General features: G+C 36.0%; 1 protein-coding gene across 11 annotated transcripts in view; it reads left to right on the top strand.

Annotated features, from left to right (window-relative positions):
* The window catches only part of MAP2K5 (mitogen-activated protein kinase kinase 5), a 228,634-nt gene that overhangs the window by 87,711 nt on the left and 121,560 nt on the right, over positions 1-19,363 (top strand). For all 11 annotated transcript variants that reach the window (XR_012494695.1, XR_002136832.2, XR_012494694.1 and 8 more), the window contains exons 12-13: positions 3,339-3,400; positions 8,694-8,742. Coding sequence is in view for 8 of the 11 variants with exons in the window: in XM_019725621.2 (XP_019581180.1) it covers positions 3,339-3,400; positions 8,694-8,742 (111 nt within the window). In the remaining 3 variants the exon portion in view is untranslated. The remainder of the gene's footprint in view (positions 1-3,338; positions 3,401-8,693; positions 8,743-19,363) is intronic.

Below are 19,363 nucleotides of genomic sequence, written 5' to 3'. Positions count from 1 at the left end.
GATGAGTCTCCAGTCTTTGCTCAGGAGCTCAGCGTGAGTTGGGGCACACCTTCAGCATTCACCCAGGCAGTTGGTAACTTTGCCTTAGTCTTTCCTTCCTGCTTGTGCAGAGCCTCATGTTCAGCCCAAGGTAATTGCTTACAGTCTCCTCGGCCTTCATGAGCATGCACACAGCCTTATGCTTGTACATGTCTTAGATGTCCAAGAATATGTTGGAGCTTTTCAAAGCATCTGTGGACATCTCATTCCCCAGCTTTTCCTTTCAGTGTTTTTGGTTAGCTTGTTGTTTGCCTAAACTATTATCTACCACCTTAGTCACAAAGTTAATCAGTTGCTTCTAATTGTTTTCAACAAATGCCCCTAAGAAAAAGGCTTTTTGTACTGGGAAAGATCCAAGTCGGGTCAGATAAAGACAGCATTGCAAGTAGGGTCTTCCAGGAGGATGATTGAAATGCCTCTCATTAAGTCAAAACTAAATCCATTAAGAAACACCCAAATGCATCTCAGGATATATGCACATGTATTTGGATCACCATCATGGAAAAAAATTATTTTCCCAAAAAATATGTTGCAAAGAAATAAAGGAATTTTATACTTTCTTACCTAGCAGAGGCTAAGAGAGCTTCTGCTGAAACTTTTGCTAATGGCTCCTGACTGAAGTTTTGTTAGTATTAATAGTAATCATGGTCATTTTGAGAAAAGTGTTAGGACAAATATGACAGTAATGTTGCTTTTTGTTCATTTACTACATATTTGTGTTTATCCTAAATGCAAGACACTACTTTTCGTTTTAGACCCTGTATTAGGAACCAGACAGACCTTACCCCATGAGTTCTTTTATCCTAGTTACATGAAGATGGTAGTCCTAATTCATCAACAGAAGCATGTAGTTGTTTGGAAACTCAGATGGGTTTTTTGCTAATCTAGTAGCACTCTTCCTTTTGGTGGATAGTGGCATGCAATGCAATGACCAGCTAGGGATGATCTGAGGCTAGGAAGTTGACAGGTCACAGAGAGCAAACCAGTGACCTTGGAATCAGGAGCAAACAGTTCAAACCAACTGTGCCACAGATAAATGAGTTTTTAAATGCCTAGAACACCAACGTCTTAGCTAAGATTAAATTCTCTGAGATTACATGGATATTTACAAAAACTGGTGAACTACCTCAAAATGGGATTCTTTTTTGCCTTGTTCTACTGATAATGGTGGTAACATAATCTTTGTCTTTTTGGTTTAGCTTGTTGACTATTGTCCATTTAGCTAATTAAGCCCCGATTTATATCCTATGTAAAAATAAATCTCCTCTTAGGACTTCTTACTCGTATAGGTGAATGAATTTGTACCTCCTAGTTTGGAGCCACTGCAGCTGTTCACTTCATAAGGGATTGGCGCAATAAACTGCTTTTATCAGGATTCCAAGTACCAACATGTGAAGCTTGATCTTCTTGACACTCTTCATCCTTAGAACTGCCAATTCATCTGAAAGATCAATGAAAACATAAAATGTTTTTTTCTACCATACTTCCACTTTTATTGCATCTATAGTAAAAATGCTATTTTAGTAAATAAAGATGGTTCAGCTTATTGCAGAAGTGTCTTTTTTTCATTATCTTCCCAGTAGCACCCAGAGCCAAAACATAAGTTTCAATCACACCGTAGTTTTCTAGCTTCTTACCAGAATTTGGAAACTACAAGGCAAAGTTACCTAAAGAAGTGATCATTTTCCTGCTTTAAACAGGATAAATATAAAAACCAGTAGCTTTGTGTGTGTGTGGGTGGGTGTGTGTGTATTTTTTTTAACATGAAAAATTATTTAACTTTTTTCTCTGATGTTCAGCTTTAGGAAAACTTGACACATAAAAATTTTCTTTTTGCAAAATAGACTTAACTGCATTTCAGTAAAATAACATGCTCCATGCTAATCCCTTATGAAATACTTCATCTGGTAGTAAAGTGGTTAAATGTGAATTTTTAGCCTCTTAAAAACAAATTATTTCTCAAATATCCTGGATAATTCCATTGCAGAACTGAAAGACTGTACACACCTAAACTTGACTCAACAAAAGGTTATTACATATTGTTAAAGCAGTTCTCATATAATTATATCATTAATACTGCGTTTCCCCAAAAATAAGACCTAGCTGGACAATCAGCTTTTGGAGCAAAAATGTGGTTCTTTGCATATCTTCCTGAAATTGTTGTTGTTGCTTAAGTGTTTATTATCATTTTCTTTTTTCATTTCCTTTATTTTTCAATTATAGTTGACATTCAGTCTTCCTGAGATTCTTAGACCACTTGTGTAAGATTAAGATTTTGATAAGCATACCCATATTTATACTTCCAAGTGAATATTGGTTCCTTCAAAATAGTTACCTAGGAAAGTTATACAGTTATTTCAGTGATGTTACTGGTGCTGCAAATGTTTGCTGTCCCTTCTTTTGAAACTGCTTTCAGAGCAACTATATCTATTTGGTGAAATTCATGGTGATTTTAATTCATTTATTTATCTGACAGTTATTTATTGAATATCTACTATCTCATAGTTGTACTAACTTCTAGGTTGATGAAAATTAAAAACAAGCAAACAACATGGCCTGCCTTTATTACATTCATAGTCTAGTAGTTTTGGTTTTTGGAAAGTGCTAAAAGCTGAACAGGTAAAGGTGAAGGGTGTTAGTGAATAGCATTTTAGTGAAAAATGTTGACGTAGGAGATTGATTTTTATTTTTTACCCCATAAAGTGTTTTTCAAAATGTTATCAAAGAGAATTTTTTTAAAAAATCATTTTGAACTAACATGGTATCTTTGATTGTTTATATTGATACCTAATTGGAAGGGTAATATTCATTTAGATAGATGTTAACATTACTATTTTACTCTATTAGTTTTTGTGTGTATTTTGGACCTTATATTCTGCAGCTTTTGTTTAGTTAATGTGAAAATTCTGAGATAGGGTCCTGGCTTACATTTTAGAAAACTGTTATACAAGATAGATACCTAAATGTGATTACCCTATTGATCTAAAATTTTGTGTGTGTATTTAAATTTACATAATAAAGTACAGATTCTTAGCCTACCCTTGACAAATTTTCTTCAGTGTATATGTGTATGTGATTATACACTTGGGAATAAAATGGAAGTTACCTAGTTATGCTTCATCTGGAAGTATGAGTATGTCATAAATAAAATTGGATTAAAAACCAATTTTACCCTAGACATGTAATGCATGATATAAGGTGAGAAAAATAAATTTCTCACAGTGAATGCACAGAGGAGGGTTCCAGGGCACTGTTCTGGTAGTTTCATTTGTAGTAACACAGCATGTTTTTCTCTACAGGGGGATCTTTGGATGTATATAGAAAAATTCCAGAGCATGTCCTTGGAAGAATTGCAGTAGCAGTGAGTATATGGCTTCAACTTTATAAAATCTGAATGGTTAAGTCTCTAGTCCAGCCTATTCTCTTTATATCCTCCACATTTTTTTTTTCTTCTTCTTCAGTCCCTCCTGACTGCTGGAGCCTTCTTAACTTTCTTTTCTTACATTTTTGTGCTTTCTTCTTTTCATAGACCAACCCACAATAACTACATAGTCACGTGACATCTTTTAGGCTTACGGGTATTCTGACCTGTTATAGTTTCAGGTGTTCGCAGGGACCTTGGTGCTCTTGTTGACCAGTAAAATTTCCAAGTTATTCAAAAAGAAGGCTGGTTTTTGAACATTTTATAATTATAGGCATATTAGAAAATACTTCTAAAGTCTAAATTATTAAAATAAAACAGCCTATAAGAAAATACTTTATTCTTATAGAATTTTGCAGACTTTTGATGTTACTGGGTTTTAAGTTTTTTCACCCACTACATCTAGGATTTACTCCCATTATGCTTAAAAGCAATTTTCTCGTTTTCTATATTCACTAAAAAACTGATGAACTATATCAACTAAACTAAATTACTATATAAACCCCAGATTTCAAATTTGGAATAACGTAGGTTAAACAGTGTCTAAGAGAAGTCATGGGGTGGTGTAATAGTAAACAATTGCTAAACTACAGGCACTCTGATAACTTAAGCTGTTTAATGCAGAACAAAGTGATTATACCATGTACCATTTAATTAAATGGCTGATTTTCACATTCATTATACATCAGACTGACAACTCAAATCCTTTAATCCAACATGGACACTTATTTAGTTTTAGTTCATTGTAATTCACAGCTTTCCTTTTTTCTTTCTAATTAGTAGTGTGAACTGCCCAGGGTGATGAGAACTTTCTTTTCTGACGCTATTGCTGTTAAGGAGCTTCTAATCTACATGTTTAGGTAGATTAGTATGAAATTTGAGTACTTAAATCACTATTTTAGATGAAAATAAAAATGTTTCATTTCCTCTTTTAATCTCAGGGGAATGAATGCTTTGTGGCTTTTGGCAGTTCTTGGCTCTAAAGTTTAATAACACGTATAATAAAGGGCAAAAAAAGGCAAGGATACCAATTGCAAAAGAAGAAAGTATATGAGTTCTGTGTACTCAATTGCCAGTTGAACTTGGCTAAAACAGGAGTCTGCCTCCTTCAGTAGAGAAGCACGTTCTTCCTGGACTTCATACATCTTACCTCCTGCTCGTGTAGGGCATCCCCACAAGGCCACTGGTCTGTTCAGTTCTACTGGAGGGGGAAGCCTGTGGAGTGAAGGGAGTCAGAAAAAAAAATAAAATAAAATAAATAATAATAATAATAATCCAGCTTCAAGTGAAGGCTTACCTATTGGGCAGTTGAAAATATGACAAAAATTATATTAGTGAAAGGCATTTAAAGTAAGTGCTAGCCCAAAGCATTGTTTACATTTGCCCTTACATTTTTAAAAATTAGGGTGTTGTTTTTTTTTCTCTAGAATATGTCCAATTTCTCCAGCTTTTATGGCTCATCAGGTCATAGTAATGAAAACTGCCTGTGGCCAGAGTAAAAGAAATGCTTTTCATAATTTTGCTCTTCATCTGCCACTTTTTATAAACTCTGCTGGGCCTAAGCTTGTATAATGCCTCCACAGTGTAGCTTTTAATGTAATTTAAGTAGGCTACAAACTTGGGTAATCCTTTGTTGCAGCTGACAAACACCAGTGGAAAGATTCTACCAGTGAAAATAAGACTAGCAAGTTGATGGGTTGTAAGTCATGGTTTGTATAGTAAATGTTCTGACAGCCTGACCGCGTTCCCAGTACCCTTGATTGTCTCTCCTCTGGTGTTGTGAAGACAGCATGAGAATCATGCACTTGAGTTCTCTCAGTGAGACCACGGAAGTACAGGAGCACTACGGCCAAGTCGAAACAACAGAATCCGGAGACAGGAGGGAAATAGATGTATAGTGAATACTTCCTTGTGCCGGTTGTTGTAAATGTATTACGTACAGATACTGTTGATCTTTACAGCAAATTGGAAGTGTAGATTATTGTACATATTTTATACATGTGCAAGGTGAGGTTTAGAAAAGTTAAATAACTTACCCAAGTTTTCATATAACTAGTCAGTAGTAATTTGAACCCAGGGCTGTTTGACTCACACATACGATCGCTTCAGATTCTTTTCATGTCTTGGAACCACATCTAGGCATCTCTCCCTCCCCAAATTAACTTCACCTTCCAGGTTCCAATAATCTGGCATGCAGCACAGGTCCAAAGATCCAGAGTTCATTACACAATGAACCCCGTCAGCCTGTATGATATGTTCAGATTTTCTCTTGTAGGATGTATGGCAAGAGAATATTTTTCCTAGAAAAAGTCCATATTAACTGGCTGATTTTAGTTTTCCAATTTGCTCAATGATTTTTATCCACTTTCCATTTGAATCTGGTCTCCTGTAAAGAGGAATGCCTTTCTGTCTTTCCTGCCATCTAACACATTTTATTTTTCCTCTCATTTCTGAAGCAGTGACACTGTGTACTGTATTTTGAGTGCTAATGTTGATTGAAGTTGTCCCTGAAAGGATGTGCACTTGACATGTCAAGGAGTGAGTGATTGACAGCAGGTATAAGTACCTTTAGTGTCAAGGCTTTGTCACGTCATTGTTGTGAAGCCTCGCCTACTGAATACCAATAATACCCTCTAGATTTTCAATCAACAGATTTCTAGCTCTTTCTACACGGATTCTTACATGCTTATAAACGAAAATGTAGTCTATTTTAACAAAGTTGGAAGAATAGTGATGTTTTGAATCTCTAACAATATATAATTTTAGCAAGTATCATGAAATCAGTATTTGTTTTACTTTTTTTCCTGCCTGATATTCTGAATATGATGGCTTGCCTTCCACTTGTGTGTTTTCTGATTATTTGTTTCCTGTGGGACCAATTTTTTGTGGTGTGCTATCTGTAGTGGGAAGGTTTTATAATATGCAATTAAGCTTATAAGTGGAGAAGTTTAACCCTACTTCCAGAACTCAGAAGATAATTACTTCCATGCTAAATAAGATGATCGTGTTCTAGTTCTCAAAGAGAAAATTGTTTACATTATTGATGTTATTTTTTATAAACATTTAAGGAAATGTTTTTGCCCTGTTTCCTCTGTTTGTGTTAGTTACTATTATTTTGATGCTTATTTTTTTACTGTCTTACGGTCCAGAAAATGTATCTTTTGTTGTAATGCCACATATTCAAACCCCAGAAGAAATCATTTAGTATAAAAATTCATTCTGTTCTCTTAAAATTCACAAATATTGTGGAATTGATGACACTGTCTTAGCAAATCTTTCAGGAGTACATTCCACTCTGTGAGAGCAATTAAAGCATGTTAACCTCTGCTCAACATTAATTGATATAGATTTTATCTTCTTCTAGATCTTTAGTATTTGGAAATTGAGTTTCTCCCTTTGCATTTCTGTTTTTAATATTACTCTTAGTTTTTCTTCATCAACTAAAATCCTTACATGGTTAGCCCCCAATCCTCTTTTCATCATTTTCAAGATATGTAACTCACTCAGTTACTTCTCATAATGGTAGCTTTTCTTATTCTATGGTCCTGACCTATGTAAAATTTTCTATAACAATGGGTACTTTTAAATTCTTGCAGTAAATTTGAGTGATAGTGGTTCATTCATTGTATCTGATAACCTAATTATGAATAGTCAACCTTGAAATTGGTAAGTCCAGACTCATGTGCATCAGAGTCAGTGGGTGTAAATAAAAATATATGCATCTCCTTTTCCAATTTCTATATAAAGATTTTTAAAGGTTTTAATGTTTAAATTTCCGACATAGATTGTTGCACTTGTAATCCATGTACTTAGGGTCTTAGAAACTTCTTTTTTTCAGTAAATTATTTGACTAATTATTCTTATCCCAAGCTGTTAAATTCTGAAATCCAAATCTAATTCAGATGTTTTTATCTTCTCACTTGACTTCCTTGACTTGCCCTTTCAGTATTGTCTCCATGACTCCACACGTACGTGTGCACCAGCCAGACGAGCTTGAGAGGGTCATCATGCTCATATACTTTGTTCTTTCTTACCCCAATATCATTTAAAACATTTGGGGGGACTTTTTATTTCGAAATTCTTTTAAACTTACAGAAGAGTTGTGAGAATAATACAAGGAATTCCCACAGATGCTTCACTGAGAGTCTACAGTTGTTAACAGTTAGCCACATTGGGCTAAAAGTTGACCCTTGAACAACACAAGCAGTGAGGGGCATCAACCACCTACTCAAAAAATCTGTATGTAACTTGAGTTGGCCCTTCACATACGTGGATTCCCAACCGCAGATCAAAAATGCTACATATTTTTTTCCTGAAACATTTAGAGTAAGTTACAGATATCATGATGCTTTGCTCCTAACTACTTCAGGTGTATATTTCTGAAGAGCAAGGCTATTCTCTTACATTATCACTATATACTGGTCAAAATAGGAAATTAGCATTCATACATTAGTATTATCTAATTCAACAGTCCTTTTTCAGATTTTGCCAAGTGTCCAATAATACCCTGATGGACCAAAAGAAAAAACTTCTGGTTCAGCATCCAGTCTAGGGTTCGCATTGCATTTAGTTGTCATGTCTTTTTAGTCTTTCTTAATCTAGAACAGTGTCTCAGTGTTCCTTTGCCTTTCATGACCTTGATATTTTTGAAGAGTATACTGTCCCAACACTTTCATTATATATTCCTACATTGGCCTGAATACTTCTCTTTTTCACAGGAGTTGTCTGTTACTCAAGGCCCAGCACCTTGCTAAAGCCTTCCTGACTACAGGAAAGCAATCTCTTTTCCACCCATTGCCTTCTTTAGCTAATTATTTTTTTAAAATGTCTATCCTCGGTCATAAGTGTCATGACTTTTTAAAAAATTTCACATACAAAAGTGTAGAAAAATTTAAAAATGAAGGTCTCTGTCCCTTTTTCCTGTCCCTCTCCTCCCTGCCCACACCACTGCTAAGACTTCAGCAGATATACTTCCAAGTCATTTTATGTACATGCTCGTACATTTATTTCTTTCAATTCTCGTACCTTATGTTCAGAACATTGTAAGTTCATTAAAGGAAGGAACCTGAAAGTTATATATTTGGTGTCTCCACAAAGCCTGGCACAGAAATGGGAGATGCTTACAGGTTGACAGAGTTTTAAAGGAAGAATTATGGTTGATATGATTATGTTTAAATGTGGAAAGTTCTTTATAAAAACCATCATTGTACTGTTTTCTCTTTCTTAAATTTAGGTTGTTAAAGGCCTCACCTATTTGTGGAGTTTAAAGATTTTACATAGAGGTATGTACTAAGCTTACAAGTTCAGACTTAATTTGGGGTAGGGGTAGATAGCTCTCCAGGTCCCTTGATTTTTAAAGTAAGTGATATTTTAATCCAGCTGATATATTTGGTAGTCCAAAATATGGGTGCTTTATAAATGTTTTTTATTTTCTCCCTCAACTGCTCTGATTTAAATTATAAAGTTGGTATTGTGTTTTTGTGAATAATATTTACCAAACATGTAAAAAGATATTTCATAGTATTTGAAAAAAACAGGATCTTATTTTTCTTAATTCTAGTTAATACAGAACTTTCACTTCTGTACAATTGCATCTATTCCTTTTATTAACATTTCAGATATCATCATACACTGTTCCTTAAGAGACTGCTTCACATACGTACCTTGAAAGTGAAACTCTAAATAAGGAATTGGTGGAAGCATCAGAAATTAGTTCACTAGTCTATTAACAGAACACATGAGAATAATAATTAGGTAACTGTTGAATGTTGCAAAAGGAACCTCCTTTGCATTTTTTAATGTTACCAAAATGTCTGAATTCATTTGGAACAAATTATTAAGTGAGAAACAGACTATAACAAAGCAACTTCAAGGCCTAATGTTACTAACAGTACTGTTTAATTTTCCACATCTGCTCAGCTTAGCTTTATGCACATTTGGGGAATGCAACAGCATACACATTAGATGTGATTAAAGGAAAGTTTTCTTTAAAAAAAGGTATAAACTATGAGAGAGGAATCAACTGATGTCTTCAACTGTAGTATCACATCTGTCACTAAGGGTTGTTTTTTGTTGTGGTGGTTTTCATATCCTAGTGATTCCAATTTCTTCTTAAATCCTCCTTTCTCTTTCAAGAGGGTATGTAGATTTTGACAAGTAAAATATCAGTTCAGTTCTTGAAGGTATTTATGGAATAATAAACCAGATTTTTCTTTAAACACAGTCCACTGTACTTCTAGACTGTAGTTTGTGCAAAATGTAGATGTAGAGAGAGTTAGTATTACTCTTCCTGAGTATGAATAATTAGCATGTAAACACATCTGGTGGGTGTTTAAGAAACCCACCCAAGATTAAGAAAAATGGTATTTAACACAATATGACTTATATTGCTTCTATTCCCTGTACTCCCACAGGCACACACTCACCAACCCATAAAGTGGTTATAGCTATTTTAATAGGAATTAACACAGTGGTCAATTCCTGTCATTTTATTGATTTTTATGGACATCTGCTCTCTATTTGACAAAGGAGCTCAAGGAAGTCATCAGTTCTCAATAGCAAAGCCTTCATTCAAAGGACCTTGCCATGGAGATGCAAATGTTATTAGTAAAGTGATGCTTAGGACCATCCTATACTCTGGCATACAGCATCACTCTGACTTATAATGAAGTCTCACTGGCTGTAACCCTCTGTGAAGAATCTTGGTAGCACTAAGAACGATAGTGGATAGGGAAATGCTATTTAGTTATTCTGCAGTTATCTTTATTTTTCTTTTTTAAAATCAGAAATCATGCTGATAAATAGATATACCTCTATCTAGTATTTCCTATATCTAAATTGGTTGGTCTTCATTTTACTTCTTGTTTTAGAGAAATGATTGAAATTTTCATTTGAAACGGGACCTTGATAGACACGTTTCAAATGGATTTATGTCTGGATCTAAAAATAAATTTTACGGTGTTGGTCAGATTCCCAGAACAACCACCATATAGTCACTGTGGGCAAGCGTTGACCAGAGCCTCTCGGCAGGTAGGTCCTTCCTAGCTCTGGATGCAGCGTGGGCTAAGACAGGGTTATTTGATCAGTGTCTTATGGGGCCTTAATGGTTTGACTGATTGAGGGCATAGAGGTTTCAAAAGGAATCCTGAGCCTGTACTTTTCTTAACAGTATGTGCTGGCCAACTCACTTCCCACAGAGAGTAACCCACTATAAAATGCCACTAGTCCTGGGAAGAGGATATGTGCAAGGGGCTGAGTGGGGGCAGTGGTAGTGGGCCAACAAATCCTCTCAAGGGATATTAGTTTTAAATAAATACTAGTGAGTGAATGTGCAGTTGTATTTGTCTAGATGGAAAGACTAATGAATTACAGTGCAGATGAGCAGTTATTCCCCAGTAATTATGGGTATTCAACTATAGAAATAATATATGTTGAGCTTTTCAAGTTTCTTAGTTATTTGTGGAACTTTTACCTCCTGGATGTAAATGCCTGTGTTTTTATTGAAGAGTGCAAGAAGCCAGGTGTCCCTGAAGACTTGTAAAGCATTGTAATGAGAGAGACATGTACTCTAGATTAAGTAGTTGTTAACTTAGTATTGTAGAGGTTTTGTCCATATTTAATAACTTGGATTCCATGAACATAAGATTAAAGATGCCTTTTTATTTATCAAAAAGCTATTTAATTTTCTCCTTGATTAAAAAATTGTAGCTTTTTAGATCAGTTCAATCAGGCAATTAAAGATCAGAGCTTTTAAGTTCAGCTAAGGCAATTAAATAAGTAGTATACTGTTTATACACTTTCGCTGTATAAGTTCATTTCTGTACCTTCCTAAAAGTACATATACTCATATTTGCTTTCTCTAAATGATGACAGGAATTATAGCTGAATATGTGCCATATTGTCAAATCAAAGACAGGTGTCCTGCAGAGGGGAGCCTGATACAGGCTCCGTGAGGGGGAAAATGGGGAGTGAAAGGAAGATGGTGAACGAGGAGCTAGTGAGAGATCTAAGCCTCTTTCCCCTTTGCCTTGGTCTGAGTACCTGTGTTCTCCTCTGATCGTCATTTTCTTCCCTACCAAACGCCGCCCCCAAAACCCCTGTCTTGTATTTCTGAATATAAATTTTAAAAGATATTAAGAAATGGAGATTTATTCAGTTACCTAATGAGAAATGAGAACAACCTGTTTTTTCTCATTTAAATGGCTTCCTTTGAATACAGTGTTCCTGTATTTTAAGCTGTTAAATATATATAAATGGTGTATAGTGGAATTTATAAAACATAGTTAATGACTTCCAAACAAGCCGCTAAAAATCAAGTCTTTCCTATATCCAGTGAGTACTGTAGAGTACAGCGAAATCTGAGCACCAAGCAGTGACAGACCACCCATTCCATGAGGCTTGTTAATCTGGTACAGGTTAGTTCATTTGATAGTATATTGTGCCAACTGGAAATTTTTTTAGAAATTGAAGTACAACAGTCGTCATTCATAATGGATCAAATAATATATTCAGTTAGGTTTTACTGTTGTTTATTTTGTTCTTTTTAAGAGTTGGTTGAGATGAAATATGTGAAAGTACTTTGTACATGGTCAAATACTAATAATTAGGAATGTTTTTATTATATAAGTGAACTAATCACTTTATCCAGTTAATAAGCACACCCCACTCCCAAATCCAGCCAGGGAGTTTATTATATTAGCTTGGTGCAAAAGTAATTGCGGTTTTTGCAATTATTCTTAACCTTTTAAATTGCAATTATTTTTGCACCAACCTAATACTTTGTGTTACGGGGTCAAAATTATGAAAACTTTTTCTTTAAGATAAGCATGTTAGATCACATGAGGACATAGTATTGAAAATGTCTGTAACTTCCACCAAAATTTACTACTGTGGGAAAATTGCCTTTATTAAAAAGCATGTGTGTGAGCCCTCTAAGCGTAGCATGTACTGACTGGGTGAAAACAAAGAAAATGAACAGTGAGGAAGTCTGTTAGGCCAGCTCTGACATTACAGCAAACATTGCAGCTTCACTTCAAAACATACATCGCCACTAATGAGGTGAGAGCCCGGCATATTAATAAACCTCCAGCTCCAGTCACAGCCGTCATTACCCACATCAAACATAAACACGAGATTAACACCTATGCCATCTCTTTGGAAGATGTGAGAATGCCCTGGCAGTAACTGCTCTCTCTTTCCCTGAGGATAAAAAATAGAAACGGAAGGGTAATGAGACTAGGACTTAGATTAAGAAAATAAAATTGGCAATCAGGCTGGAGCAATCTTACACACACAGAGTTTATAGAAAGAAACAACCAAGGTAGGTGGTGTCCCAGGACATTTTTTATAGTTTTGAACTTGGTTAGTTTTATTTATTTTCTCTAATAGGAGAGCTTTTTCATATATATATATGTGTGTGTGTGTATGTATATAATTTTTTTTTTTTTAATTTTCATGTTATTCTGGAAGGCAAATGTTGCCCAGATAGATTTATGTTTAGAGAAACTAAGTCTTGTGGTTTCAACATGAATGTTTGAAATTTTTTCTACTCCTGGCTTTACTTTTGATAAATCTGGCCTCACATAGATCTTCCAATTGGTACTACATTAAATGCCAAAGCTAGTGTTAGTTCATTTGGCAACTATTTACTGTATACCTACTATGTTCCAGGCACTGGTCTGAGTACTTGGAATACATCAATATATAAAACAAAAGATTCCTACACTCATGAAACTTGTCTCCTAGCAGTGGTGGGGCAAGGTTAGAAAACAGCCCATAAATAATAAACATAATAAAAAAGTAAATACAAAGTGTGTTAGAAGGTCGTTAGTAATATGAAGAAAAGAAAAACTGGATCAGGCTTAGGGGAGGCAAAGCACAGGTTGCAGTGTTCATCAGGTAGGCCTCAGAGAGAAGGTGAGGTTGGAGCAAAGGCTTGAAGGAGCAGAGCTGCTAGTCAGGTAGATATATGGGGGACCAGTTCGAGAGCAGATGACACCCGATGGGATGTGCCGGGAGTGTTCATGGAACAGCAAGGAGCCCTGCGAGCCTGCAGCCGAGGGTAGGGGCAAGAGTAGAATCAGCTGTTAGGAACTGTCGCGGTCAGTAATACAGGCGGGTTATGGAGTCTCAGATCAGGGAGACAGTCATGCAGATGGGAAGAAGTGGTCGGGTTCTAGATATATTCTAAATATAGAGCCAAAGGACTTTCCCGTTGGATTGCTTGTGGGTTTTAGGAGGAAGAGAGAAGTCATGCTTGCTTAAACTTTCAGCAGTAGTTCAGTGTGCTAAAAAAGGTTTCCTCCTACCTTTTTTCTCTTAACATTTGAGACACCTCCATTAAAGGTCCTTTAATGAAATTAAAAACTGATAATATCAAGTGCTGACAAGTATACAGAGCAGCTGAAACTTTCATCCATTGCTGGTGGGACTGTAAACTGGTACAGCCACTTTGGAAAACAGTTTGGTACGTTTCCTGCAACATGATCCAGCAATCCCACACCTAGTGGCTTTATTCATAATAACCCAAACTGGAAACAACCCATTGAGGTACATTTGTACAACGTAATACTACTCAGCAGTAATAGGGAGCAAACTACTGATACACACAACGTGGATGAATATCAAATACTTTATGCTAAGAGAAAGAAGTCAGACTAAAGAACTACCTATTGTGTCATTCCACTTATATGACATTCTGGAAAAGGCAAAACTGGAAGGATGGAAAATACTTCAGTAGTTGCCAAAGGGTAGAGGAAAGGTTGTCTACAGAGCTCTGATGGAATTTGGTGTTTATTGGAAATGTTCTATATCTTGATTTCAGTGGTGGTTACATGACTGTACGTGTTTGTTAGACCACATAGATCTGTAAACTTTGAAAGGGTGAATTTTAGTCTCAATTATACCTGAGTAAATCAGGCTTTTAAAAAAGGAAGAGAAAGAAGGCATTCTCTTACTTCTTAGTGCGGAAAAAGCTCTACTTGAGAAAGAAATTTCTTCTTTGCCAAAAAGCAAACAATTCTTTCAAAGGGTTTTGGTGATACTTTTGTTATTACCGTCTCATGGCTCCTGGAGAATCCTATCTAGGTTTGGTCTAGCAACTCAGTAGCTTGGGGGAAAAAAATCCTTCATGATATAAAGGACATTTGCAATGTCAGGAAAAAAAGAGAGAGAGAGAGCGGGTGGGGGAAAGAGAGAGAGAGACAGAGAAACTTAAAAGTTGCTGTTGTCTCTGGCCAGCAATTGGGATCATCTGGAAATTGCACAGAATTTTCTTTCCTTAGTTAAGCCATTTTTTCCCCTCAGATATTATTAAAGAACTACAGAGGCACAACACTGACTTGGCCTGAATTGGGCAATATAAAAGCTCAGTTTCTAAGATGAAATAAAACTGTATTTAAATTTCCAGTTCAGTCCCACTGACTGAGTGCCTCATTTTATGACCCTGGAGAAGCAGGTCATTCCTGCTCTCTGGGCTCCGGTTTTCTCGTATACACTGAAGGGATGGCTAGATGGTCACTCAGATTCCTTCAAGCACCAGGATTCTGGATCATGTGATTCATGACTGGAGGAAGTACGACACGTTGGCATGGTAAGGGAACAAAGCAAATCAGAGAGGCATATGGGAGAAGAAAGAAAAGATTAAGAATCCTTGAGAGTAGATTTTAGGATGAAAATAGTAATAGTAATACTTATTAAGCACTTACTCTGTACCAGGCACTGTTCTATGTGCTTAACATGTATAAACTATTTTGTGTCCCTTCAAAGAGGGAAATTCTAGAAAATATGAAATATTTTAGAGTGAAAGATAAGAGACTGAAATGCACACAAATAATTGAGAATTAAAGAAATGTGACTTAGCTAAGAAAGTGATTGCTTTGTAAACCAGAAAAGCTCACGTAGTCAAATCAAAAGACGTTTTTAAGGGGAAAGGGTTTTAAACTATAAAGTATACTGAAAATAAAGTATTATCATTAACAAAGGATAATGAAAAGGACATGTAGACCCACAACTTAGGTGGAAAGCAAAGGAATTTTTTTTTTAATCTTTTTATTTTGAAATGATTGTAGATCCACAGGAAGCTGCCAAGAAAGGTCCAAGAAGGTCCCAGGCCAGGGCATCCTCTTTAAGGAAGGAATTTGGAAAAATACTGGAGGCTGATAGTCCAAAAGTATAGGCAGATAAATGTTACATATATGTATTTGCTAATACCTTTTAAATGAGGTCAGTGGAAATTTTAAGATTTGAAAAATATTACAAGAATATTTGTATTACATTCCAGAATTATTTTATTGTATTTATTAAATGAGAGAAGAGACATGCGATGGTAGAAATAAAACCTTTGAATTACTTAGGAAGGAAATTTTGATGTCAAGGTGGTAGTGTTACAAGAATACCTTAGTGTATGTAAAAGTTGGGATTTTTGGCAAAAATAAATTAAGGAATGATCATTTACTGGATAAAGTGATTCTTTAGGGAGTACATTGCTGGAAAGCATCGCTCTCAATAGAAAAGTAACCTGTTTAGTTTAAGTAACTTAGGAAGAAACGTAATGTGCACAGTACTTTCATGGCAACCTCTTCTGCAGTGATTTATACAGTTTGTGCTTACCCGTAGGTTATAGTGAGTTTTGAAATAACCTAAGCCGTATTATTGATATCTGCGGTACCAGACACAGTTTTTAAAAGAACTGGTTAGTGTTTGAGCAAAGTCATTTTAAAAGGAATCCTCCCCAGTTGGTTTTATGTTGCAGCGCGAGAGAGCTGAGGTGCAGGAGCTCCTTCCCTGAGCTTTGTGGCTGCTTATGTCAAAGGTGTCTGGACAGGGCGTTTATGTTAAGCAAGTGCTAGTACGGGAGCACAATTACACCCTGGCTCCTGTTTTTACATCCTTTAAATACTGTCCTTTAAATGTAAGTATTAATCACATGCCAGTTCTGTGATCATCACTTATGAACATTGTTTTGGGGGGGGAAATAGCCGTAGCCCATTAGCTGAGGTAAACAAACTAGTTTAATGACTCTGGGTTGTTGGTTTTTCTCCAGCTCTAACTATCAACACAAATGAACATCTCTAGGAATTAAGCCTCCTTCCCCATGTTGGTCATTCATTCTCTTTGCCTGGGGTAATCACCAGGGAGTTCTGTATTTGTGGTAATGATTTTCAAAAGCAAGAAACCCTGTATAGCATTGCTTAAAAGTGTTCTTTTAAAGAATATGTGCCTAGAATATGTAAAGAACTCTCAAAACTGAACAGTAAAAAAACAAAAAACAAAAACAATCCAATTAGAAAATGAGCAAAAGACACGAAGACACATTCCATTGAACAGTACATACAAATGGCAGATAAGCACATGAAAGGATGTTCAGCATCATTAGCCATTAAGGAAATGCAAATTAAAACCACAATGCGTTATTACTACACACCTAGCACAATTGCTAAAATTAAAAATAAAAGAAATAGTGACAACACCAAATACTGGTGAGGATGCAGAAAAATTAGATCACTAATACATTGCTGATCAAAATGTAAAATGCCACCGGAAAACAGTTTGGCATTTCTTTAAAATCCAAACATGCAACTACCACACTACCTAGCATTTGCACTCCTGCGCATTTATCCTGGAGAAATAGACTTAGGTTCACACACAAACTGTACTCAAGTGTCTATGGCAGCTTAATTCATAATAGCCAGAAACTGGAAACAACCCAGATGTCCTTTAATGAGTTAAACAAGCTGTGGTACATTCATACCATTACACTACTACACAGCAATAAAAAGGAATGAACTATTGATGTACATAACCTGGATGAATCTCCAGAGAATTATGCTGAGTGAAAAAAGCCAATCACAGAAGGTTGCGTAGTATATGATCCATTTTTATAACATTCTTGAAATGATAAAATTACAGAAATGGAGAGCAGATTAGTGATTTGCAGGGGCAGGAGGAAAGTGGGTGTGGCTATAAAAAGCTATGGTGATAGACCCAATGTCTGTCTTGACTGTATTGCTGTTTGTGATAATTGTACTATAGCTTTACAAGATGTTACCGTTGAGAGAAAATGGATAGAGGGAGTAGAGGATGTCTGTATTATTATAGCTCTATGTGAGTCTATAATTATCTCAAAATAAAAAGCTTAATTTACTAAAAGAATGCGATCTTTCTGTAGTTGTCTGTATTTGGGTACTTAATCAGGGAGGGTTGTCTTGGACTTAGTTTTTCTTTCTCCCATACAACTGTGATAAGATGTGTCATAGACAGAGGTCACCCCTTTTAGGAAATCTCTAAGAGGATGAGGAACCCAGGGGAACTACCACGCAGGCCACCTCCCCTTCCCATTCTAAAAATGAGTATCAGTGGAACCCTTAGAGGAGAGAGAAGAAAAGAGGTCATGTGCCATACAGGGAATGAATACAAATGGGACAGTAGTTATTCCTTCTGTAACCTCCCCTAAGATCCTCTGCCTTGCTGGGTATTGGGATTAAAGCAGATCATGTGATCACTGTGTATTTGACTCACACATCTTTATGGTACCCTAAAGTGAGCCCCTCACCTTTATGGTGACCCCCTGTCCAACCACTCAGCAAGATGTACTCTGTATGTGGTCTGATGAATGTTTGATTCAGCATGCCCCACAGATAGCTCTGGTTATAGCTTTGTCTCTTTGGCAAACTATGAGGTTTAGTTGCTCATCAGATGGAGCAGGAGAACAGCTTCAAGCACATATATGATGGATCATTTCTGTTGATAGAGGTTGGAGGCCCCAGTTAGTGTGTGATACTGATTGAATGCCAAATGCATATTTTTTTGTAATGTGGCTTAATTGAAAGTCATCCTTTGTTCTCCTTTCTAGTAGTAAAGTAAGACATTTATCCTCAGATAGAACAGTCTGCCAGAAAGGTTTAGCAGTTAGGAGACCTCTCCACATCTGTGCTTTTCTCCAAAGGAAAGGTTAGGTGATCAGCACCATGGAAATCAAATCCATCCTTTTGCTGTTGGAAGATTAATTTCCTTCTGATTGAGTGCAATAATAATAATAATTGTTGTTGTTACCATTCATTGAGTGCCTTCTGTGTACTACTGCATTAGATCTTTTGTGTATATTATTTTACTTAAGCTTCATGATAACCTTGTAAGGAAGATATCATTGTACCCCCAATTTTAGATGCGAAAACTAAGGCTCAAAAAGCTTAAAAAACTTAGTCATGAGAAAGGCAGTAAGTGGTTGGTAGCCTGATGGAAGAGCTCTAGTTTTAGGGTCAGACCCAGGTGTAAGTACTGCTTCTACCTCTTAATTCAACTCAGCTTAGTGACATTGGGTAAGTTCCTTAACCTCTGAGGTCTTAGCACTGTATCTGGCACATCATAGCTATTGTTATATAGTTGAAATAACTGCTTCTCAAGAGAAGCAGCAAGAGATTAAGTGAGAAAATAGTTAGAACCTTCCCCCAAACTTCCCTCCTGTATCTACTTTTCTGTGCAAAGTAGAAAAATCTAAAATAAAACATGTGAAGATCAGCCAGCTCTTCAGTGCCAAAGCTAGAATAATAATCCAGCCCATAAATTCAGATGAGATTTATCTCGTCAATACACTGCAGGTTGTTAAGGCTTAAGAGTTAAAATTGGAGACTCTAGTTGTGTTGCTTTGGGCAACTAATTTCATTAATTTGAGTCTCAACGTACTCATCTATAAAATGGGTTTAATAGTGCCTACCTCAAGGGTTATAATGAGAATTAAATGACATAATTATGCATGTGATAATAATGCACTTAGCCCAGTGTTTGGCATGTATATCGCAAGTGCCAAAAAATTGCTATCTGCTGTAATTATTATTTCTTTAGAACAATTTACCAGTTGGTCTTCTGGACATGTCTACAATCAAAACATATTTATGCATTTAATAG

This window comes from Rhinolophus sinicus, linkage group LG03, assembly GCF_036562045.2.
Source record: "Rhinolophus sinicus isolate RSC01 linkage group LG03, ASM3656204v1, whole genome shotgun sequence".
Lineage (NCBI taxonomy): Eukaryota > Metazoa > Chordata > Mammalia > Chiroptera > Rhinolophidae > Rhinolophus > Rhinolophus sinicus.
The sequence above is the reverse complement of the archived record's forward strand: the minus strand, read 5'-3'. Positions and strand labels throughout refer to the sequence as shown.